This window comes from Malurus melanocephalus, unplaced genomic scaffold, assembly GCF_030028575.1.
Source record: "Malurus melanocephalus ecotype Western Australia unplaced genomic scaffold, MMel_1.1 scaffold_74, whole genome shotgun sequence".
NCBI classification, from domain to species: domain Eukaryota; kingdom Metazoa; phylum Chordata; class Aves; order Passeriformes; family Maluridae; genus Malurus; species Malurus melanocephalus.
In genome coordinates this window covers 1,518,098-1,543,744 of record NW_026623306.1, presented here as the reverse complement: position 1 = coordinate 1,543,744, position 25,647 = coordinate 1,518,098, and the positions used below count along the sequence as shown (strand labels likewise).

Here is a 25,647-nt window from a genome sequence, read left to right as displayed (position 1 = left end):
AGTCGAAAATTTTTTCCTCCCTTCAAAGCATGACGCAACAAAAMGTTCACAGAATACCTCTAACAGGACATCTTTGCCACGTTTCATTGGCAGYTGTGTTTTAATAATCACTTAATCACTCTTCCTTTTCTTAAATTATACTTTGTGGTTGAACCTGAAACCAGAAAATCTATCCCCCCACACACGCGCCCCTCTAACACAAGATTAAAAAAAACAAATCAACAAGAAAATGCAGAAAGAAAATCTAATAATATTGGCACAAATATTTGCCAACATTCACATTTTGGCTCCTGATATTTTTATCTCTCTCAGGCAGTGCTATTCCATGTCTTATAAGTCAGTTTTTGTCTCCAACTAAGCATGCAGCAGCCAACTACCTCACAATGTCAGACAAATTCTCTGCTTTCTGCTCCATCCTACAGAAAAAACTGAGGTCCAGGTCTGGAGGACAGCAATGATTCTCAAAATATCTGGGGATGATTTTTTTTTGTTACAAAAATGAACATTCTTGCTTTCTAAGAGATTTTCCCCTTTTTTCTCTTAGACCTGGTCCCTTCTAATTGGTTTTTGTGCTTCCTGCTGTTCTTGACAAAAAAAAAACAAAACCTCTTTCTGCAATACAGGAATATATAATTTAAAAATGCAACATTCTCTGTAGAAATAACATTTTCAGCACTAAACAATTATTTTTCTTCAGTGTAACTCACATTCACACGAGGTGCACTTACAATATTTTTTCAGATTATTAAATTATTGGATGAGGAAATACATAATATTAACACTCCAGCACATTAAACAAACATACCAGTTTCCCACAACAGACACTTCTGTCTTTGGACTACATGATAATGCACCACCACAAATGAAAAGATAAAATTTAATCGGGGGAGAAGGACATTTCTCAATGTGAAAGGTCACTAGCACGAGCAGTTCTGCTGTGAAGGGGGAGGGTTGTCTGTGAGCCGCATGCTCCTTCCAGAAGTGCCCCTGGAATTGTCTGACTCTATGCTCTCCGACATCTTTTCACAGATTATATCCACGAGACGCTCAAACACCTGCCTCACGTTGATGTTTTCTTTGGCACTGGCTTCAAAATAGTCAAAACCTGGGGAAAAAGGGAACAAAAAGTATCAATAGARAGATGATGATCATYATTTTCAAAATACCAYTTCTTAAGAAAACAAGGCATTGGAYATCCCTTAGGGTGAGTTGATCCCCACAATCTCAAGAATAGAGAGCAGAAATATTTTTAAAATGTATCAAGATTCGTTAAGAGTGAAAGGGATAATGGATCCTTACCATCCCCCCCTGTGAATACATCTGCAGATCTGAGTAAAGCCAGGAAAAGGGAGTCAATTCTCCCYCTTTGATCAGTGCAGGTCCCCTGGGCTGCAGCTGGTGACATGCCATCACCAGCAAGATGTGAGGAACCTTCCTGGGCTCCACACAGCCCTGCCCCAGGGCCAGGCTCTGCCAAMCCCTGCTGCCCTCCAGCAAGAGCAGAGGCCAGAAGGAGAATGAAGATCGTGGTTGCTTCCCTTCTGCTGACCAACTCAAATAGCAAAATGCTCCTTGACCCTCAAACACTGACCCTTTCTRATTAAAAAATCCCAACCAGCAAGGCTGGAGTTACACCAAGGAGGGGATGGCACAAGCTCCTCCTGCTGCCTCCCGCTGCCACCTCTGACTGACAGCCCAGGGCCTGCCTCAGCAGCAGAATGCCCTGAACTGTGAAGCWTTTCCTTATCTCCCTCACCCCAGGGGCCTCAAGGGCCAACCAGGCTTTGCTTCTGTTCTATCAGGTTATTAAATTGCCAGCAGTGAGAGCTGAGGCACCACAGTGAGTTTATTTTGCAATAAGCTCCGTTCTATTGTGCTTCATTCTCGGGATATTCCGCATTGCATCAATATCCTTTGATTCTGCCACAAACAAAGAGAAAATTTATCTTAACTGATCAGTCTGCCACTGCTGGCTGAGTCACCTGGATCTGTGAGATAAGGGGGTACCCACCTCACTGGAACCTTTTTTAAGATTCATGGGACAAGGGGTGAAGTGATGGTGGAGATGTTTGCCTTGTTACCAAGCAGGGAGAGCCTGTCCTGTATCAGAGGAGGATTCTGCCTGCCCCACTTGCTGTTTTGATGAGGAATAAAAACATCTATGAAAAGCTCAGGACATCAGAGAACTGCAATTAGATATGTGTCAGTCCAACATTGATTTAGCTTCCTCTAAACCCATCTGTTTTGGTTCAGTTCACATTCAGGCCAATAATAATTTCTTAATCTGATTAGGGAATTATTTCAATGAYGCTAATGTCACCATGCAAACTTAGATAAACATGCTAAGGGATAACCTTTATGTGAATCATTATGATGAACATTAGCACTTTAAGCAGTCAATAGCCAATTAAAGAAATTCCTCCCACCTAACTCACTAAATAATTTCATATAATGCTGTACACATTAGCATAGTTACTGTAAGGAAAAACTGATCTGATAAAATCATATCTATTTTCCAGCTCTTTTGAAAAGAGTGTTTCAGATTTTGGGAGGTTACAGAAGAGCAGGGCTGGGACAACATCTCCCAAAGGCATGATCAGCTTTTGGTTTGCTCTGCACTGGAGTGGTTTCTCCAGGSTGAGCTGGACAAGCATCAGGTTGGGGCAGAGCTGGGGATTCTTCTGCAAAACAGTTTCCTATTGATGGAATCAGTTGCTATGGTAACTCTGTGTGTGTGTGTTTTGAAGTGTCCCACACGTAAAGGATTCAGATTCTAGATGCCAAGTTTGTATTGAGACAAACAGATGAATTTTGGGAGYAGAAAAAAACATTGGAAGTCCAATTTGGAGTGGGAGTTCAAATAAAATGCTTCATTTGCTGTTACATTGGTTTGGACAAATTTTCTATTACTAGCAATGTAATTGTTCCTGTGAAATAGGTGGACACACACGCATCCACCTTTTTGAGAGACAGGAACCAAGTTTATTCATATTCATATTTTCAAAACCAAATTAAACTCTGACGGCAAAAAAGAGCCCCTGAATGATTTGGCAAATTAGCCATGTCTTTGTTTGCTTTGCCAATCCTACGCATAAAGATTTACTATTACAATAATAATGATGGGTTTAGTTTGATATTTGCTCATTATTTGCTCATGATGGCASTGCCTCAAGACTCCAGTCATGAATGGGAGCCCTCTGTGTGCTATATATAGAATTCACACTTTCAAGGTCACACTTCAAACTACACCACTGTATGCAGTGTGTCCTGGAACTCCAATACCTCCAATTTAACGCCTCATTATGCACCCTTTAATTACTGTTTAAGAATTGAAGACAACATAGGATTTTATAAATTGAGGATGATGGTGATTCCTTTGGGTATGGCAGAAATGTCTATTCATACAAGCTAAACGAATGTTTATGCCCAATGAAAGGACCTCCACTGTTAGGTAAACTAAATTTGAACAGGATTTACTTGCAACTTTGAATTCTTTACAGAAGACAACAGTATAGTTAAATTTTAACACAGAGCTCTGATTTAATATTAAAAATATCATATATACTATAATAGATAATGAAAAATGATAAATAAATTATAAACTAGCATGAGTTTACTTTGCTCTTCATTATAAATTTTTCATTGCCATCCCAGCTTCTTCTCAATAGAACTGCTTTGCTTTTTCTATCCCACGTCAATAACATGTCATTTTCTTGCCTGGATAGAGAAGCCTAGTACATTTTTAAAATAYGTTTTACCCAATTCCTCAGCTCTGATATATAAATTTCTTTTTTCTTTTCCTTGTTTAGTTAAAAAAATGCTTCAACAAAAATCAATGTTTGCATTGATTTGCAATGAGCACACAGTACTTGAAGACCTGGAGACAGAATTGTGTTTATGAAAACGTCTTCTCTTTTCATTCTGYTGAGCTAATAAAGCTTTTCTCTACAGATAAACTTTATCTTCCTTCCACCCCTAGACATCCACTTTATAGATACAGCAACACCACAAGTGTTCTACCAGGTATTCTTGGCCTACCGAGCACRAAGTAAGTAAAATCTGAACCTAGAATATATTACATTTCTTAGTTGTGAGACCATTACTCAAGTATTACTGCTGGAAGGGCTGAATACTGTTCAAACTGAAAGGCAGACAGTATAAACAAACAAAAGATAGAAGGTAAGAAGGACAGTTTTCCATGTACCCAGCTGATCTGCCAGATGCTGCCCCTTCTCCACGGGAACAATCCTGTCATCCTCCATGTCACACTTGTTTCCAACCAGGATCACTTGTGCATTGTCCCAGGAGTAAGTCTTGATTTGTGTGGCCCTAGAGCAGGTCAAGAGAGATAGTTACATTCCATCAGCAGTGCCAAAATACAATCCTATAATAAATATTAAAACAAGTACCATTAATGACATCAGCATCCCCAGGCTGTGTGTTGGTTCAAAGACAAAYGACCAGGCTGACACACAAAGCAAGAATGCAAAGTGTGTAACTCACAGCACTGCTCTATTCCACTACTCCTTACCTTTGTGTGACAATGAAATTTCTTATTAAGACCTTGCAATTATTTTAAAGATCATGAGATCCAGATAAAAAATGAATCAAGTAAATTTTGAAGATTAGGGACAAAGAAGTCTTTTTGTAAAGCTTATTCTCTTTCAGCTGTTATCTGTCAGAGATACAACAATTAATTACAGCTTTTAAGGGTATTGTCCCACAGAGAAATCCATACTATAAATGCACACTTCATATTGGATTTATAACTTCCCATAAAAGGCAGAACAACAATAATTCTCTCTTTTTCTATAGCACATTTTGCTGTTGAGTTTTAGGGACACCACAAAAACAGATGGAAGCATCAAGTTGTCTTTGCTTGAACAGGAAAACAGTTTCGTGGAAACTGAAAAACGCATTGAAACATGGAAACAGCTGAAAAGGAGAAACAGAAATTTAGGAAATTGGGAAGATTTGAGATCAAAGCAAGGATCTAGGAGTTAATACTTGAACTCAGCAGGATTGAGGGATACCTAAGGCAGGAAAGAGCAGYTGCAATGACAGACCAATGCTAACCTCAGTGGCACAGGGGTGCAGGGCATGGGGGCTTAGGCAGGAGCACTCRGGTGAATTTGRAGCCTCCAAAGTTTTCTGTGGCTCRTGCTRAAACWGGAGTGGAGCTCACTGTGGATCCCAGGACTCTGACCCTACATTTAGCCTCTTTCAAGTTTTTCCATGACAAAACAGGATATTRTTTTTTATATATCCTGAGGGGCCAGCCCTCTCCCCACCATCCTTGGTGAGATGTCCCAGAGCCAGCAGCAGAACAGCATTCACTTTCATCCATCTTTACAGACCCACACAACCTATTTTATCTTCACCAAGTCAGCTCTATCTTTTAAGGCTCCCTCCTCCTCAAGGGTAATTAGCCTGCAGCGCCAGGAGCCATACACTCCTCCATTCCCTAACTCACCATCCCACTYTTTGCCCCAACTCACCACCACTCCAGGCAGGGCATTATCATTTCAGGCAAATCTGCCACTTCCCAGTGGAACCAGAAGTCTCCTCAAACTTTTACTTCTGTGTAAAAGAAGCTCCTTTAACAATAAAGCACTTGATTCCTTCTCTTTTGAATTAGCAGCAGCCTCCAGCTCTGATCTCCTAATGACAGTTTTTAATTAATTTGARTTGCTTACTTGCTTTCTTTCCAGGRAAAGCCGCCAGCTATGTTACTCCACAGATAACTGTGAAAAAGGGGCCATTTCACTGTGCAACCTGCCCTGAAGCAGCAGCCTGCTTGGACTGCCCTGGAGAACGGGAGACTCACCCAAACCCAGAGTGCAAAATGCAAAAAATCCAAAGACTGTTCAATGAAACTTCCTACTCTCCCTAGTGTGCTCCTGGAAAGGCACTCACTCCAATCCCAATTTAGCTCCTCCAGTCTCACCGTTTGAGAAACTCCATGTAGACAAGCCCCAAGAGAGCTAATGTGAGTCTGTGATGAGCTTATGTGGGCCTCTGGGGTTTCTCAAGGCTCATCAGAGAACGGGATGACTGCAGAAATCAGCCAAAAGCCCAGAAGATGAAATCTTCCCAGTCCAACCAAAAGTCCAGGAAGATTAGATCTCCCCAGTCTCCCTTCATAAACAATAGAGAAATAAAGTCTCCCCAGGTTCAACTGTAAGCAGGCTCCTCTTCTAACCCACAGTTCAGCCTCTGGATTCATTTCAGCCCCTGGCATCATATGGGGACACACTGCCAAACCTTAACTATTTAAACAGAATTACTCAGAAAATGAAAAAAGAAGAAATCAGCATGAAGGATCTCCCAGAGAAATGCATCCTTCTCCCTGTTTTATAAGAGTTAGTGGAAAACCTTTTACAGCACTCCAACATTTACTCTTCTTAGGAATAAAAGGCAATCAACCAACCAAAAAAGTTACAAAGAACATGTAAAAGAAACCCTGATGTCCATACATAAAGATGAAGACAGAAAATTTCCAGATGCTTTTAGAAAGATAAATGAATAAACAGCAGGGTTTGTGTGATGGAGCTGTTTCAACAACTAGCAGGGCAGCCCAATATACAATTGAGAGAAACATATTTCTGTGACACAATAAAATGCTGTGYCTTGTTTGTGCTGAATTCCCCAAATTAACAATAAAACACAAACTTTGTGCTTCATGCTTAGAAGAAAAATAGTCTCAGGTTCACAGTTACATGGAGGTATCATCAACTCAGTTTGAGTTAAAATAAATAAAGCTGATGATTTGTGAACCCAGCTGTCACATCTAARTTTAATCTTACCAATTTTTATTTCCCTTCTATGAAATTGTCTAGATTGCCTAAAGCAGAGCTTCCATAATATTTTCTATTTACTTTACAGTTTCCAGTACTGAATATATTTTAGTTACAGTACAGTTTCAAATGAGGTATAAACAACTGATTTATCTACATACAAAACTATCAACTCAATGTCAAATAATAGCTATCAAAGAAGACAACTAAAAGAAAATTCTAGAAACTGAGCTGAAAGCAATGAAAACTCATTTAACCCTTTCACTCACCTTACAGGAGAGATAAAGATATCTTATATTCAAACAAAAWAATTACTTATTTTCAAATATCAGTYAAAACTKYGTGTTTGCCTATTTATGTTTCTTCTCATAAAATAACCTGACCGAATTCTTGCCACACTGCAGTAACGAAAATAACTCAGGCTTAATATTTTAAGGCTTCTCATACAATCAGCTGTACATTTTCCAGTGAACAAGAGAACAAGTCATGTTCCGCATATTCCCAAATGCATTTAAATTGTTTCTCTTTCTCAGTGGTTTTAAGATGATGGTCATTAATTGGGATGATTCACATCAATGAAGGAAAGACTCCATTTTGTATTCATGTTGTACCTGGAGAGTTTGTCTAAATACCTGATATACAGCCATGGTCCTCTCACTCAGGAGAAAAAGTGCCTTTACTTGGTTTAGGAGAGGTATGAGTGCCACAAAGCAAATCAAGATCCTCTTCAGGACATCCACCCATAAGAAGGGTGAGAGAAAAAGATCTCTCAAGGAAGAAATCATTTGGCTGACTGGGAGGGATATTCTCATTTCCCTTGTGGACAGGTGAAGCCCAATCAGGGGGCTGTTAAAACAGGCATGTGCCAATGAACCWGAGATGGAAATAAAGGAGCTCAAGTAGGAGATATCTTAATCTTCCATGGAAAGGGCAGTTCTTGACTGAAGATCCAGAGTAGTTAAGTTATTTAATCATAACGGTATCATGCAGAATAGTGGGAAAAAAACCACAAAAAAAACCTACTTGGTATGCTAGAAAATGGCAGACACTGAGAGAGCAACACCAGCATCAGACAAAAGCTTTTTTTTTTTTCCATTTCTTGTGCCTTTGGAAGTTGTGAAAGAGATTCCATAGACTGGGAAAAACCATCTCCCAGCTGCAATAGCCACTAGAGGACTCTGCTGGCCCAGAGATGCTGGCTTGACTGCAGCCCTCCTCTCCTGTGGACAAGCTTCAGGAAGGAAGGAAATGGGACMTTTTTTTCTGCCCCACTACCTCACTTGGGCTCAGAACCTGAAAGCTAGTTGGAAAGATTCCTGACATACAGAGGAAAAACACACTGATGGTTCACCTCTGTCCTTTGGCTGACAAGTGCTCTTAGCAAAGATATTCCTGCAGCTCCCATGGCACAGGAAGACGTGAAGTCAAACAGACAAAGCTGACCTTTCCCAGTTCTTACTCTCACACCAGTGCCTTTGATGGAGCAGACTTTAGACTACTTCCAATGTAAAGCTTCAGGTTAAACTTCACCTGTGCAAACTTGAAAATAGAAGCAGCTCGGAGAATGAGATTTGGTAATTTTTGGCTAAGACTGGTAAGTACAACTTCTTAGAGCAGAACCAACAGACAGACAGGTAGATCAACTGTGTGATCATATGGATCTTGTTTCATGAGGGAACCAAGCTGAAAATATTTAGAGTTTAGTAAAAGATGTTGCCCCAGCTCACATGCTTGCACTCCTATGGAAAACATCCCCAAGCAGACGCAGAAGAAGCTTCATCTGAGCTTGGTGAGCAAAACTTGATGGACAAAACTGTTTTTGACAAAACCTTTGTGTTTGTGTTTCTAACAAGAAAAGAATGCATTCCTCTATCACAAGCTGCTGAAGGGCTGCTCAGGATGGTGCTGCACTTCAACTGCTGYCATGGTACTGGGGATGGGGGGCTGAAAGCAGAGACTACATCTTGGATGTGACCATYGTGAACAACTGCTTTAGTGAACAGAGAGAACAAAAACTGGGCAGCTTTGGAGGAAAGACAAATCACCTGGAACAACAAACCACCAAAAGTTTTTGCAGCTTTTGAGTTACAGCCTAGATAGGGATACAGAATAACTGTTGAGAAAAAGTCAGGCTGAGCCAGATGCTAAGAGCCAGTACCACAGCCAGGATGTCACACGCTCCCAGAAGGTCACTGAGATCACTGCAAATCAATCTGACTCAGGAGATCGCATTAACCACTGCACTGCCCTTCTTTGCAYGGTGACCAGCCTTATCTGCAGCMAAGAGCAACCAGGTAATCAGCAGAMAGGATTGCAAGACATTTGAGTGGAGTCACAGGGCACTACTTCTGAGGATAAACACAGCCTTTCCCCAAATCCCTGAGATGTGAATTGAACAACCACTGTTAATCTGAATTTTTAGCAGCATAGYCAGAAACCTCATAAGCCCAAAAAAGCATTAAAGGATTAATTTCTTCACAATAAATTTAAACGTTTTAAAGCAACAAATGCTATAGTATGCTACAAAATTTCAACTACAACCTTTTCATTAAAGAGAAGCTGTAGAACTTTTTCTAAGGAACGTTTACAAACCAAATTATTCAGATGAAGAGGAAAGAACACCATGATGCAAAGCACTATGGAGAGTGGGATGTCTCAGTTGTGAGGAGATAGTCGGCCAAAACCCAAACAAACACGACAACAGTATTTCCTACCAGTCCTGCACTGCATTGAAGGAGTCTTCACTGGTGATATCATACATGAGGACAAAGCCCATRGCTCCTCGGTAGTAGGCTGTGGTGATGGTCCTGTATCTTTCTTGTCCAGCTGTATCCTGCAACAGAAAGGAATATTTAGGCTTTAAGACTTCAGCTCTCAGAAGCAAGACTTGTAATTAGGTCTTATATCTAAAATCAGGCAACCATTTTTTGTTATTATACATTTTAAAATTCTCAGTTGCTCCCAACTGAAATGAACTCTACTTACATTTTAGCATTAATTAGGCTTTTGCATCAACCATGATTTGTTAAATGCATTTTGACACATGTACTATTAAAAAAATACCAAAGATGTCAACCCTTTAATTACTCTTCTCTGCCTCAGCCTCAATGCAATAATAAAATGTTAGCAGAGTTCACTGAAAGCAGACACTTCAAAGCAGAGGCAAAATAACCAGTCCAGGACTGTACCAGGCAGAAAACATTTACGTGTTGCAATTCAGTGTCACGGTCAGGAAAATGTCCTTGAGGTGGATGCTATGGGTAACTTCTTTCTTGCCTCAGATTAGAGACAGTAATCAAAGATTTGATGCAATAAACATTATTATATACAGTGAATTTAACGTGGAATATCCCAGTCACACAGTCTGAGATGCACACACTTATTTGAGATCTATTAATTCTCTTCTTTAGATCATCTTAATTTTGTTTACCCATAGAGTTCCTGCAGAGCTCCTCCACCTGCAGTTGTCATTTCTGCGTTCAGCTGGGCAGCACAAAGGTGAAACTCTGGCATATGCAACAGRAGAATTTTGAAAGACTTGTGACAGCTAGAAAACATGTCAACTACCATCTGTTGGATGCCAACAGCACCTTTTCCTCACATTTYTCAAGCCTATTTTTAAACTGAGGAATACTTCTACACCAGAACAGCAGTCCTACAGCCCAATCCATTCCCTCTGGACCTGCCTTCTGAACCCAGGAGAGAAATCGTGTGCTGAATTGTCTCTCTCATTCAGAAGGTTTCTATCTTTTGAACACATTTCATCCTTCTTTTGGCAGGTCTGTGAAACAGCTGCAGGGAGCCAAAAGGCACTGCCTTCAAAGTGTGTGCTCAGTATGAGACGTCAACTTATTGTGATGGGTTAGTTCTAAAAYGAACCATCCTTTAGTCCCCCAAAACCCACACTGAAGAAAGCATTTGCTGCCACTGGTTTAAAATGTGATTAAAGTTCCAAAGGAAAAGACCCTAAAGGACTTAACAACCATRTAACTTGTTGGAAGAGTAAAATAAAACCACGTAGAGCACTCTTGGCAGGAGTAGAGATCAGACAGACACAGCACATCAGCACATCCCCAGAAGACAGTGGGTGGGAAACTACTCAGCTTTAAAATCATCCTGCCCATCATTCCCATGCAAGCAGCTTCAGTTTTGCTGCGTGCAAGAGACAGTGCTGGCCCTTGCAGAACACACGGCAGCCAGTCTGGGGTCACCTGTTCTGCACCAGAACATCACAGAGCCTCTCAGCAGGAGGACTGTGCTTGTAAATAAGCTCCCTACAGCTTGCTTGAAAGGCTCTGCACTGCACTACTGTGAGACTATCCACAGCTGTAACATACTGTGAATTTCCCAGTGGAGAGGCTGTGCAGCAGCAATCTTGCTCTTTCTTCACCAATTCTCTGGAAAAATGCATGATTTTTTCCCTTAAAGCTGTGCATTATTTCAAGATGGGGTAGTCCACTGGCTGATCACCATGAAACACTGTTGAGGAATAGTTCTCCAGTTCCCTTCTAACAGGAGGTACCAGAATGAGGTGGGCTCCACCCTGCAGCCTGAGTGACCATTTGTCTTTCTGCCAGTGAAAAATCCATCACAGAGCACTCTCATATTTACTGACACAACATCCCCACTTAGCTGCTGAACAGCTAAACCCGCCATGACAACCAGATCCTAACTATATTTCTTCAAGCAAGGAAGGTCTCAGCAGCAATRGTACTGTTCTTTTGTTCAGAGAGATGAGAGTTGCTTTATTTTAGCCTGATTTCCTAAAGATGTGAGGCTTATTAAATCATCAGTCTCCACACATGCATTTTGATCAAATTTGGCTGAGGGAAAATGTGTTTAAATATTTTTACATATGTCACAAAAAGTGTTTAGTAAGGTGAAGAGAGACCTTAAGTATACTTTAGCTGTGAAAAAAGCTGAAGTGCAATGATCATCCCTTCCCAGAACCAAAGGATTCACTTCAGAGAGGCTTTCTTCGTGTCTCATTAGGAGAAGGCCCTAAACCAGTAACTTCACAGATTCTGCAACCAACAAAACCAAACAAATCCACAGGAAGTCAAGCTTCTACACTGCTCATTRTTGTCTGATACCTGCATTCTCAGGCTCTCCTGCCTTCCAAATCTCACCTTCTTTTTCCTCCTCTGTGCTCACTCTGGCTTAGGGCATGAGGCTGTGACTAGGCAGTAAGTGACTGCAAGACACATTGTCAAGTTACATGCAGAGTAATTTGGAAAGAAATTATATTTGACAATGGCTCAGAGCAAGGACTCAGCTCTGGGGACATACATCCAGGCTGTCCTGGGAAGCAGCCCCAAGGGACACTCAGGGTGACTTCCAAAATCTGCCCTGATGCCACCTCAGTGCCACAACTCAATGAGGAACTGGACTGAAAAAGCCAAATTGTGCTATTGCCTGACAGCTCTGGAATTTAGCAAATCTGKTTTGCTGATTTCAGTATTCTGCATGGGGAAGGACCCCAATTTGTACATTAGTCAGAGATGGAACTGCAGGAGGTACAGAACCCCAAAGGACAACCTGCATTTGCTCAGTCATAACCTGTCCTCTGGTGGACAGTGAACTTATAGCCATTAGAAAGTTGATTTGTATAATCATTAGGTCATACTTAGGTGCCTGCCTTCTCAGGTCATCAAAGGGAGTGTGTGTGAGGCAAAAGCATCCTGTCTCTTATGGTATATAAAGTTTGTGTTACAATGCAGAAATGTGATTCACCCCTCTGTGAGTCACTGATGGCTTCCTTGCTCTGTTTGACTGTACAGGTACAGAGCACATCACCTCCCATCACAGCTTTACAGTGCCATTTCTCCAACTGCATTTCAACTGTTGTACTATCACCCTGAAATYACTTTTTTCCTCAGGTTACATTAGYTTCTTAGACAGCGATAAACTGGCTTAATTTTCTCGACTTACACCATGAGAACTAAAGTGCACACCCCCACACACAGATGCCTCAGCATAAATAAAATAAAACAAACTGCAAAAATTGAGCTCACTTTCTTMAGCATTTACAACACTTGTGCTTTCCTCAGTTTAAAACACCACAAACCTCAGGTAATTAGTCATTTCAGGCTTTTAAGTTCAAGTTGTTTATCTAATGAAGGAGAAAATAACTGACAGAAATTGCTTCCTCCCCTTCCCCCACAAGTTGTTTGCAAGATTTCCAGGTAGACCACAAACTCATTAGGAGACAAGTACATGAAGCACAGGCAGGGATCAGCAGAAAGGTGATGTAGCACTAATTAACAGTCTAGCCAAATGCCTGGAAGAATAGCCTGAGCCCCAGCATCCAGAAACCTGCTAGGCTCTCCCTGAGGAGGAATCAAAGAGCTTGGCTGTAACCAGGCACAGAAGGGTCTCTGTGAGGTGTATTTACACCGGTGTGCTAACAGCTCTGTTCTTCTGTGCGCCTCTCCATTACGCAAACAATTAAAAACACCCACAGGACCATTAGTGGGCAGCTTGAAACAAAAATTTCAAGGTTTTGCATTAATGAGCAATCAAAATTCAATGTTCATCAGACAAGAAAAAGACTTAGATGCATTTGCATTGTGTGCAGTTGCCCTCTAGTCTAAAGATCCATCACGCACCCATTTACAACAGAAGTACAATAAGCTTTTCTTAAATTTACTTGACTCTCTCAGCAGAAACTGCAAGGTACTAACAAGGCAAACATATTTGAGTTTTTAAATCATGATAGATGCTCTTTGCTGCAGGTCTGAAAAATCAGAATCCCTTATTCCAAGCCATCCTTCTTCTAGTGAAGATTTCCAGCCAGTTCTTTGTTCCAAATAAAATGTCACTGAAACATCTAATCTGCACTGAATTTAATCCCCTTAGCACCATTGCTTTTCTAGCAGTGTATGTGACAAATAGCCTCTAAAGAAATAAACCCTTCCAATTTTTTTAAAGGATTATGTAATGATTTGCATGGTTTTTTTTTGTTTTTTGAAGAATAATATGCAAGAACAAGAGTTGCTTATTGTCCAGCAATATTGGCAACATTTATAAGCTGTGTAGATTTAACATCACCCTTGCTTAGGCTACTCAGAGTCAGAACAGAGGATACCTCCACCCCAATAACCAGCACCCACCACAATTTGGGACTTCATCAGATGTGGTGGAGGAAAGACTTCTTCCTCCCTGCTGTTAAATGCCACATTGTAGCACCTACACTACGGCTTTCTGCACCTTTTTGTTTGGAGTTCGGTCAGCCTTGGAGACAGAATAACCCACTTCCCAGCCCCGGGGTTACAGGGGGATGTTAMATTCACACACACACGCACATCTCCTTTGCAAAAGTAGAGTTTGGAGTGAAAGTCACCAATAATCAGATAAACAAAAGTCACCTTGGGAAAGAGGAAGGGGAAAAAAACAACCCACCCACCAGGCTGCACAAGGGAGAGGGACCTTGGGCAGACTAGAATGTGTCATTAATAAGAGAATGTTCACATTAAGCTTAGTGTTTCCTGCTGGCAGCTAGAAATAGGAACAAACAGGCAAGCAGGATGAGTCACTGGTTAAGACATGGAAAAGATGTGATGTCATGAAAAACCTGTGAAGATTCAATTGCTGCCAGGAGCAAAATAACACCTGGTTCCTTCAGAACTCAGCTCTGATTAAGATGCTCCAGTTCAACAGATCATATTAGGTATGTCTTTTTTCCTCTCTTGTTATTGAGTGCTCCCATTGCCCAAGAGTCACTGGAACCTACTCAGACACATTTAGCTACCTTGAGAGACATTTCATTTCAGCAATATGCAGGAAAACATTTCTGATGTGAAAAAGACCCAATACAAAATCCCTGCCTTTTTTGATAAAATGCTCTATCCTTGCTAGGTGCTTTTTAAACATTTCTCCATTATGGCTATTTGCACTCCTACTCTTTAGATGCAGTAAAACCAGCAGCCTTGGGTAATTTCAGTACTACCAGTTACAAAAACTTTTCCTATCCTATTTTGCTTACCCTCTACAGAAGGTTCTACCACCATGTTCTAACATTCCCACACTAACTGCTCACAACAGAGAAATGGAAATTTTTTGAAAAGAGACTTTTAATTCATGCAGAGTCTACAAGAGCTCATCAGCATCTGGTCAGTCATCAGAGGCCTTGGTCATGCCCAACATACAGACTTTTGAAGTTGTTCCCTGTAACTCAGTGGCTGAGTATCTCTTCACGTGAGGCATTGCACTTACTTTTCAAAGAACCTTTGTAAAATAAGCTGACAGACAAGGAGGTAAAGTTATTGTAAACTGACCTAATACACCATTAAAATATTTCTGGTGTTAGGGAAGCACCAGCTCTTTTAACTTTTCTCAGCAATCCACACCATATAAGACAAAAAGTGAATCACTGAAAATGCAACAGGGTGCATTTGCTCAGCAGAATGTAATTCCCACATTGGAATCARGCCAAGGTACTGTCATTAGCACTTCTGCTCATGACCTGCTAAGATGTTAAAAATATTATTTCCATTTTCACAGATGCCTTGAGATTGCAGTGAAGATTAGCATCAGTTGTCCTTCCTGATCTGTCAGAGGGTAAGGAGGACTGGAATCAGATTGGCTTGCCTATGAACCTTATCTGCTCTTCTCATCTTTYTGGAGGCTGAGTTTTTCTGTTAAAGTATTTAAAAGACAGTGTSGCTGCAAAGGTGAAATCACATGAAGAGCTACACACAAAGATTAAGTTYATTATGCATATTTCTTAAAACTTACAGAACTGAAAAATCTTTTCATTAGTTAGAATTAACATGAGGATCCGTCTCATATTTTTGATTCTTTCTGATCMAGCTACCTCAATAGAAAAACAAAATGATAAAAATCTGTAGCATCCACAMCACACGCCTACTTCAACTTCCATTTCTTTAGCTGCAAATAAACAGCAAACAAAGTTCAAGAGGYATATGATGCATTTGAAAGCCCATCCACTGTGAGCAAGTGATAAAACCATCACTGATATGATAAAAAACCAAACCAAAACAAAAACATCTAAGAGGTTGAGATCCCATATTTGGACAGTGAATGAATTACTATCACAGAATATATTGCAAGTTTTGCTATGTCTTTTTAGTGATCCCATGTATATCCTTTAATTCTGTTAACCAGTTACTGTAAGAACAGCTGTACAATGCACAGATGCCTGAGCAGGGTTAGCCACCATAAGCATTATTAATTAGCTGCTGTTGAGAAGCTGCTAAATTAATCGCAGCCAGAGTACTTCAGAAGCAGCACTACACTCCCGTGAATGAGGCAGCGTGAACATCCTAACTGGTCCTGCAGGGCAGGGATCCATGTGTTCCAGCCCAGCTGCCGCCGGGTGGGATGGAACAGCTCCGTGCTAATCCGGGAGATGCGCAGCACAAAGGGAAATCTCAACACATTATGAATCAGCTGCCAAAAGAACAAGGGCACAATCTGTGAGGTGGAAGGGAAGTGATCTGCGGTACAAATCTGTCCGGATTCAATAGCCCGGCTCTTTGATCTCGAAAGGAMCAAGGACCGGTGTAAGGAATCGGCRTCGCGGTGCAATCGGGCTCCCTCCCCCTCCACCGCACGCAGGCGAACGGAGCAAATCCCCGCACCGAGAGCATTCGAATAARCCCCAGCCAGRYTTCGCGGAGCCCTCTCTGGGTGATSAAATGTCATGGTAACCAGAAGGGAGCCGGGCAGCGACAGGGGCTGCCCGCGGCTCTGCGGCACAAGGATGGGCATCGCGGCGGTACCCGGCCATGGTACCCGGCCATGGTACCGGCCCCCGGCTCCGGGCAAGATCTTCGCTTAACTCATTTACAAAGCAATTCTKTCGGTGTTTCCGAAAATCAATGACTTTGTGCCTGAAAGACCTGTTGCAACCCCTAATTGTAAAAAAAGTGGTACTCCTCTAGGAGCATCCCTCCGAGGGCTGTTCATATCAAGGGAAGATTTCACCTTATTTAGTAGCAGATTAAGGCTAAATCCGAGCCTCACACTTCACWAGAACCCCCAGAGATACTATGTCAAGAGGGTCAATTATAAGACAGAGTGCTCAGAAATTCTTGCCCATGATATTTTTGAGATTAAAATATCAAACTGAATTAGAACCATGAGGTAAGAACGTGTGTTTCCATGTGAAGGGCAGCAGCAAGACAAAAATAAAACAACCRAGCTTAATTTATATTAACAACAACAACATGCCAATAAAAAGAAAACATAATATTAATTGAACGTCTTTAAAATCCTAATGTGAAATTTTTCAAAATTTGGTGGAAATTAAGAGCTCATAAGGCAATTTTTCAATGGATTACCTCCCAAATAAGGAAAAAGTCCCACTGCTGAATTCAGGTGAGCATTAAACAAAAATATAAAGAAGGTTCTAGCACTCAAGAAGGTAGAATGAAAGCTTAGAGACACAAAAGCCCAAGAGCAATCTGAACCACAGAAACCAGAAGCTAAACAAAAAGGAAAATAAAAAAGTACATATCTTACTTCAGTGGAGTTTGAAATACATTTTCTGAATGCTAGAATTAGCAGTAACACAGATTCCTCTGTCTCATGTGTGTTTATTTGACAGGAATGTGCRCATACTTTGAAAAGCAATGTAATAAATAGATCTGATATATTGGTGACATGAAGAGGGTTTTGTTTAAATGAACAAGAAATGTAAAAAAATCGAATGGAATTTGAAACTCTCCAAGTAAACCCACATCTCTGCTAAGAATATAAAAGACTTTCAGCTAAAGAACAGCTATTTTTGAGTAGTCCTAAACATCTTAAAATAGAGGCTTAGAATTGAAGTGCTTTGTCAGCCACAACAGTACACTTGTGATGATGCTCAGTAATAGCACAAGACAAAGAAAATAATCTTCTACCATTTACTGTGATGTTTTCTATTATAACCACACGGATAAGATGTTAAACCAGAAATTTCATTGTGCAGCAGCTGCAGGCAGCTCCTGAGGCAGCCCAGGAAGAACCTCGGGGCAGAAGTGGTTACAGTCGATGCATTTCTAGGTGTGAGGTCCTTTTGAACAGTTTTAAGTTCACCCACCTTTGTGGTGATGCATTTTTCTCTTGGAAACTGGATGCTCTTTTCTCTTTTCCTATTGGAAAAAGAGCCATGAGCAAATAATCCTTGACATATCTGTGAGATGCTTTGCTGTTTGGTATTTTAATTGTTTCGTTTTCACTGATCATTTCACCACCACCTCCCTGCTCTTGCTAAGCCCCAAAATGCCTTTGGCCAGTAGATGCATCAAGGGGCTGAGTGGCTCAAACCTGCCTGATGAGAAGCAAACCTTCAAATTTGCCTTTTCAGAAAGACAGGAAAATGACAGCAAATTTCCCAACTGAAGAAAACGTGTTGTTGGCATTAGAAAAAAAGCTATATGATGCTCCAAGTCTACAGGTTTACCTATCCCTACTCACACCAGTGGGGTTTTGATCAGACTCCCAAGCACAATCTGCTGCTTTTACTCACTAGGACCACTCAGTTCAGCCCAAATCTGGGAAGATGCCATTTGGTACTGAATTTTGRTATAAAATAAGTCCTGAAGAATTGTAAGGTCTTTCCTGCATGCGGTGACCTCAGCAAAGAATTCAGCATATGCAGAGGTCCTGACTTCTCTCAAATGAGACTAAATATCTAGGTAAGAGGGAAACAAGACACAGCATTTGCCATATGATCTGTTTCTCAAAACACATACCTCAGCCCAAGGATAGGAGTCTGTAAAAAAGCTATTAATGACAACACCTAACTGTCTTATTTAAAGCTAATAAAAATCCTATAAGCAACAGAGACAACATGAGATGATATTYGTACAGAACACTAAATGTGTGCAATGCTTTACAGATCAACAAAAATACAGGGRCATCAGTCAGTCTTCATTATATTCTAGCAATTTTATATTAATATAGCTTCATAAAATAGGGAAGCTGCACGGCATTACCCCAAGCCAGCAAAGGTCTATCAACAAATCTGTAATTGAAGCGATCATAGCATCAGGCACAATACATGCACAGGTTCATGCATTATGCTGCTTCCTAAATCACCCAGGCCCTCTGCCAGCAGAAAATTGAAAACAGACTCTCTGGACCCMTGGCTCAGTTCACAAAGGGAGCTGAACTACACTCCATTACCTCGCACTTCTGGAAACACTTCGCAGCTTAGGAATGAATTTGTAGTGTTACACTGGGAAAAACACATCCTGAAATATTTATCAAATGMAAGTAGCTTCCTGAGCAAGCACCARCCTCTGGGCAGACTGTGCTCTGCTTTCATGYGTGGCTGAGTGATGTGTCTGGAGAAGATGCGACAAGTTGATGTTTGGAGCAACACACATTATTTACTGTGAYGGAGATTAAAAGAAGGCACTTAGAACTTGTGTTTTGACCCACCCCAGTCCAAATCCCTTCCTTGGACTGAAAGGGTGCAAAAGCAAATTTTTGAGCAAAGCATAAGTGAGCAGAATTAGATGTACCAGTGAGCTAAAGACATTTTCATGAAAAGGGACATGACTTCAGCAACAGTGTAACTGCTTCAAAACATTATGAAATTACAATTAAATGAACTGCACTTTCTGCCTGCTGCTATTTTGCCTTACTCTGACATCGAAGAATTATAACTCAACACAAYTTTGGAGGCTTCAGAGCAGCAGGGGAATCTTTGGTGTTGACTGTCTGGAGCTTACTCTAATGCTTTGTCCCAAGATTCAGGCAGTCACAGTATCTGCCCATTCTGCAGAACAGAATGATTTCTGCTCTTTCAAGGAACACTTGCTGTTTCACTGTTATACTCCTATCACAAACACCACTGTCAGAAGAACAGAGTTCAGAGAACAAAATGYATCCCCATTTAATAAAACTAATACCAAAAACTGAAAGGAAAAACAAGTCTCTCGTCACACAGCACCCAGACCTACTTTTTCCATCTATTTTTCCCAAGGGAAGTAACTTCTCTTGACCAAAGCTTTTCTTTACACCTTCTGAGTCAGTTGACAAATTATGAAAGCCACAATAATATCCAAATCTGTTTAGATGTGGCTTTTTGCTAGTTCTTCATATGAAGCCTGGAGGGAAGTGGAAGACTTCATCCCTGTCCTACCAGATCAAACTGAGAGCTTCCACAAATCTCAAACTCAGGCAGGCCTTTTTGGCAAACCATGCGGTAACATCAGAGCTCATCTCCTGCCAACTCCTCCMGCTGAGAGAAGGGAATCCTAAGATCTAGTCCTTAGCAAGGAGTCTTTGTCACAATTAAACAGTACTTTCAGCCTTTCTGATGCTTGGTGACTAAAAATTTCCTGGATTCCAATTATCCTCATAAAGTAGGGCAAAAATAAATATGCAGCAAAGTTTCATCCATATAATGTACTCTTCCTGGAGTCAAACAGTCAGACAATAAGTATGAGATGATAAAGAATAAACACTCTGTTCTAATCTCACAGTGTCCTTCCACATCACTAATGATACATTAAATCACCCTGCATTCATTAGGGCAGTTACATCAACAGGCAGCAAATGTTATATAAAAACTCTTAGATAAGAACAGGCAACATGTTTACTTCCTTTTAATTAGASWGCAGSYSRSCTGCWSTCTATCTCCTGAAATGAGATGTAAACATAAACGACCTCCACACATGCCCCCTTTTTCAAAACAGCTTATTGACACAAGCTGCAGGAACCATCTTTCATCCACACTTCCTTCAGTGCCACATCCAGTGCTCAGCTCTTCAGAAAGGGAAGACGCTGCATTTTTGCGTGGAAAGAAGAAAAACAGCAGGTATTCAAGGTGCACCTGGCAAACAATGAGGTTCATCTCTGTGCCCGTGACAGAAAAGGGGTGAGATGAAACTAGAAATAGACTGGGACTTCTCTACAGGGTGATTGAGGAACAAGGGACAAACTGAAATGAGCCAAAAGAATAGCAAAAAAGATGATGGGAGGGCAGGCTTATCATAAACTATTGGAAAGATGAGCTGTATGTGGGTCAGTTAAGCACAACAATCATCCCAGGATGTTTCAGAAAAGTCAAAATAAGCAGCTTCTTTGGGCAGGGAACAGGTCTCTTCATCTCTGACAGAGATCAGCAGCACCAGGTCTTCAGGCAGTCTCTCCTTCAAGCTTGAATGACTCTCTAAATCTGCAACTCCCAAGGTACTTAGAAACTGAAGATGATAAAGTGATGTTATCCTTGCCACTTTCAGCAGGAGCAAAGAACTCCTGTTGCTCTCACTGGGTCTAGGACTTGTGCCCATTTTACTATTTAAATTTYCATTAGTTATTAATTAGTTATTTTGATAATCATAGACCTCTGCATCTGGCTGGTAGGTTGGGGTTTTTTTTTTGTTGTTAGGGTTGGTTTTTGTTGTTTGGTTGGTTTTTACATCTTTGTGTAGAGTTTCTTCTGTCACTTCCAGGGGTTTGGCCAAACTCAGCAGTCAGAGTAGCAAAGAAATTTGGTAAAGCTTGAGACATTCAAAGTGCACTTTGTTTATGCGTCCAAGAGAGTCAGGTCAGGATTTGATGCCATGTGACATGTTCCTAGCATGTAGTAGCATCCTCCTCTTGGAGCTTTTCCATTCTGTCACCCTGTGGCATCATCTGAATGTTGGACAATTTTGTAGCATGGTAATGCAGATTTTAGTGCACTGACTGTGGAACAAGAGAATCAAAGCTGTCACCACCTCTATATCCATGTGGTTACTGAAAAGCCATTTCTCAGACATACTCAGATTCCAGGAGGAATTGATGGAAATACAATTAATGAAATATTCTAATGAAAAGAGAAATGCAATCACAGGCTTCACGTTGTGTCCCAATTAGCTTGTGCTTAGGTCAGCCTTTTCAGGTGCTAATAGGATTRTAAAAACAAAGAAAGCAAACAACTGAAGGAAAGAAATCATCTGGGCAAARTAGTAAAAATACTTTAAATTAGCATCTTTGTTTTGCTGAAGGGATTACAAGGCTTCAGGAGCAGTATATAGCATCAGAGTTTTCAAACACACCATTGTAATAAAAGGGAAAACAAGAAATTGAGAAAGAATGTGCTATATTAACTTGATACTGCCAGGGTAAACAGTTTTACAATCTTGTAAGAAAGATTAAAATCACAAGTTACCAGGATACCATTGTTCCTTCCAGCTTCATGTTTTCAGCACAAAATTGAACACTTCAAYACACAGCTGTACTTTCCCTGCTGCAAACTCATTCATCCTGTTCTGTGGGAAGCTGCAACAACCAGCACAGGACTTTACAGAATTTCTTTATTCAGAGGAGTCACCAGTTTGTTGTTCATAATTCATTATAGTTCCCACAATTTGAAAGTGAAATCATTTCTGGGCATGGTTTTCCCATGTAACTACAGACAGAGCATCTGATCCAGGTTTTGTTCCCAGGTAGGCTGCTGTAGGAGCTGGAGTTTTCTGGGTTTGTCTGAGCTCAGCTGAGATTAGCAGCCCATCTTCCATTTCTTCACTTGCTCAACAGTGACAATCCCTGCCAATCACAGAGCAGGTTCCTGTCACTCCAGATGGACAGTGCTKGAGGGGCAGCTCAGAAAATGAGGAGAGAAAGCTCATCACATGGTGTTAAAGCAAGGGAGACAAGAGCACATCGCCAGGGCCTTTTAGGAGTCCTGCTGAGTCTTTGTGAGAACACTTCTCTCTTCACTGACCTTTACCAGCAAGTATTTTCCTCCCAATTACATAAACACCTTTCCACCTCCAYTGATTACTTCTGGCCCCTTCCAATGCCATGGGTCTGCTTCTATCCCAAATGGTCCTTGCAGAGAAGACYTGAACTTTGGGGGCATCTGAGAGACAGGCATCTATAGACATGGGTATGACAAAGCCATTCCAGGAGCAGTTAGTGCTCTTCCTAAGGAATGAAGTGTTGATACATAAGAGAAAAAGGAAAAGAAAGAGAAATACTAAACAAAAGGAAACACCAGGCTGGAGGTAGCCATTTATACTGAAACACAAATTGGAAGTATTACATTGAAATACAGATTGTTTTGGCCACASAGATTTCACAGGTTCATATTTAGAGTATACTTCATTTGCCTTTAGTTCTGCTTACCCACCTGAATAAATACAGGTGTTAACTGACAAGCTACACCTTCCAAATATCACACACACACWGCCTCATGCACACATCAAGGCTGCCATCTGCTACATCCAGGAGGAGATACCATCCTGATGCTTGACAGGGACAAATTCCAGCAAACCTCTTCCTGATCTTAGCAACTGKGCTCACATCCCATGAATCAGTCCTGAAAAACATACAGCAAAAGCCAGGCTGTGTTGTTGTGTGCCCAAGGAGAACACCCCACTTAGCAACAGAGTAACACTTCATGTCAGTGGGGCTTTCTGCTTCTCAGGGGTGCCATCTCCTCCTCCACACATCACAGTGCCTAAAGGTGAGAAAACTCCAGAGTCCCAAAGCAGCCAGCCTCGATGGCAGCATTGCCAGCTGTGCTGCCAACAGTGCAACAGGCACTGTCATCACCCTGGAGCTGCTCTGGGACAAAGCAACTGCAGCTCTGACATTTGTGGGCTTATCTTACCTGCAAAATTCTTCTCCTTGAGCTACAGTTTCGTGCCTAAGCACAAAGTTTGACCCCACTGTGGAACTTTGGAGCAGGGGGGTAAGAAGCAGAGCTCCCCTCCTTCAACTCACGTTTAATACAGGAGGCTCCTGCCTACTTAAATAAACATTATTTATATGGCTCACCTTGGTAGCTGCACACAGGCAGTGTGATTACTCAAGTGCTGTATGAGAAACGTCACGCAGAGATGGCTGTAAAGCATCCCACTCTTTTTTCTCCTCCTGCACCAGCTGTGTCTATAGTGATTATTTGCATAAGTCACTCAGATCAGTTGCTATCAATTACTGTGTGGTGGATTATCATTTAATGTTCTCATACAAATAAGGTTTTATAACTCCTTGATGAAGTGGGTATTTTTGGCTAGGAGGAAATCACYCTGGGGCTTAGGTATCAGTCATGTCCAGAGAAGGGTAATGGAGCTGGGGAAGGGTCTGGATTACAAGTGATGAGGAGCAGTTGAGGGAGCTGAGGGTGTCCAGCCTGGAGAAAAGGAGGCTCAGGAAGGACTATGCCACCCTCTACAACTCCCTGAAAGGAGGTTATAGCCAGGTGGGGATCAGGCTCTGYTCYCAGGTAAAAAGCGACAGGACAAGAGAAAATGGMTACAAGTTTCACCAGCTSAGGTTTAAAYTGGGTATYAGGAAAAATTTCYTCACTGACAGGGTGGTCAGGCATTGGAAMAGGCTGCCCACAGAAGTGGCAGAGTCACCATCCCTGGAAGTATTCAAAARRCAMGYGTACRAGGCACTTGGGGACATGGSTTAGTGGTGGRTTTGGCAGTGCTGGGTGAACAGTTGGATTTGATCTCAGATGTCTTTTCCAACCTAAACAACTCCATGATTCCAAGTCTCAAGGAAGGATGAAAAAGTGAACTTCTTTTCAAAGAGCATAMCTTCATACCTTGGCTGATTGATACCCACACAAAACAACAGGAAGGCTTCCCACCTATAACTGAATGCTCACAAGCAAAAGTTTCTAGCCTCAGGTTTGAGATGTTGCATCCAACAATCCAAAATCTCTGAAAATCCTTCACTATGATATTATGCTTTTTCTCCCTAAGCAACACGTRCACAAGCATCTAAACTGAACAGGCTCCAGTAAATTAAAAACTAACAAACCAATTTCAAAGACATTGGTCTGAGCTGGTCTCCTAGACCTTATATACCTCTAGAGAACAACCTCCTTCTGAAACTTTTTTGATTCACCGCCTGATCCACAGCAGAGGTTTTCCTGGAAAATTGTTTGGGTTTTTTTTACAGCTACCAGTATTGCCCATTTCCTGATCCAAAAATTACACCTGTCCTAGCTAGATATATTCAATCAGTCTTAATTTGTACTGACAGAAGAATGTGTTGTCAAGCTACAATCACAATAATGCATCTCCTCCTGTTCACCACAGAGTAACCACTGAGAAAAATTTCAAAATAGACAACATTTTCTCCTGTGCTTTTCACGCATATGATACAAACATTATGTATCTGCTGTGCTAGAAATTGAAACAATCTTTTAGACATGCTGGATTGTTTCATATTAGCATATCCTCATGCCAGTAATCAAAATCAATCAACTCAAATCAAATTAGTTCTCCATGTGTTCRGTTAAAATGCATACCATATGCTGGCTGAAATGTACACCAAAGCAAGACTGTGCAGCTGTAGGAAGCTTCTTTCTGCAGCTCCATTTCACAGCAACATTAGGACAATTTCCATTAGAACACCAACATTTAACTATTTTCAGCCAGCCTCGTGTAGCTCCAAAGGATCAATTAACTGACTTGTTGAAATTAGTTACCATTGATGCATCACAATACCTGCTGTCTCTGTGGGGTCCAACCAAGGGTTAAAGGAAGAGCTCACTCTCTGACCAAACAGGACCTCTGAGAAATCACAATTCACCAGGCAGACTCAGCTGCAGTACCATTTGCAAGATTTATATGATGRTATTTAGAGTCATCGCTTACTCCACCTAGTTAACATCTGGCTGCTGTCAAATTGTCAAGGTATGCCGAGCTGGAAGGCACCTGCTTACAATACCAACTAGTTCTTAACATCRTTGCTATTACAGCAATGCTTAGGAGCCTGCATTGTGAAGGCGCTGCTGAAAGGTTACCCMGGCTGGCCAAGCAGCACCTCCTCCAGCCACTGAAGTGTCTCTGAGCAGCAGCAGCACCAAGGGSCTGCAGGAGCCACCACCCCAATCAGAACCAGGGTTGCCCCCTCCCCATTAGACCAATTACTTTGCATTCCA

The 25,647-nt window shown here is 41.3% G+C and overlaps 1 protein-coding gene across 1 annotated transcript in view; it reads right to left on the bottom strand.

Annotated features, from left to right (window-relative positions):
* Positions 1 to 25,647, bottom strand: part of RAB3B (RAB3B, member RAS oncogene family) — a 48,968-nt gene continuing 23,321 nt past the window's right edge. Inside the window, exons 3-5 of the mRNA XM_057367043.1 lie at positions 9,512 to 9,630; positions 4,205 to 4,329; positions 1 to 1,105 (exon numbers count right to left, since the gene is read on the bottom strand). Of these exons, the coding sequence (XP_057223026.1) occupies positions 918 to 1,105; positions 4,205 to 4,329; positions 9,512 to 9,630 (432 nt within the window). The 3' untranslated portion in view covers positions 1 to 917. The remainder of the gene's footprint in view (positions 1,106 to 4,204; positions 4,330 to 9,511; positions 9,631 to 25,647) is intronic.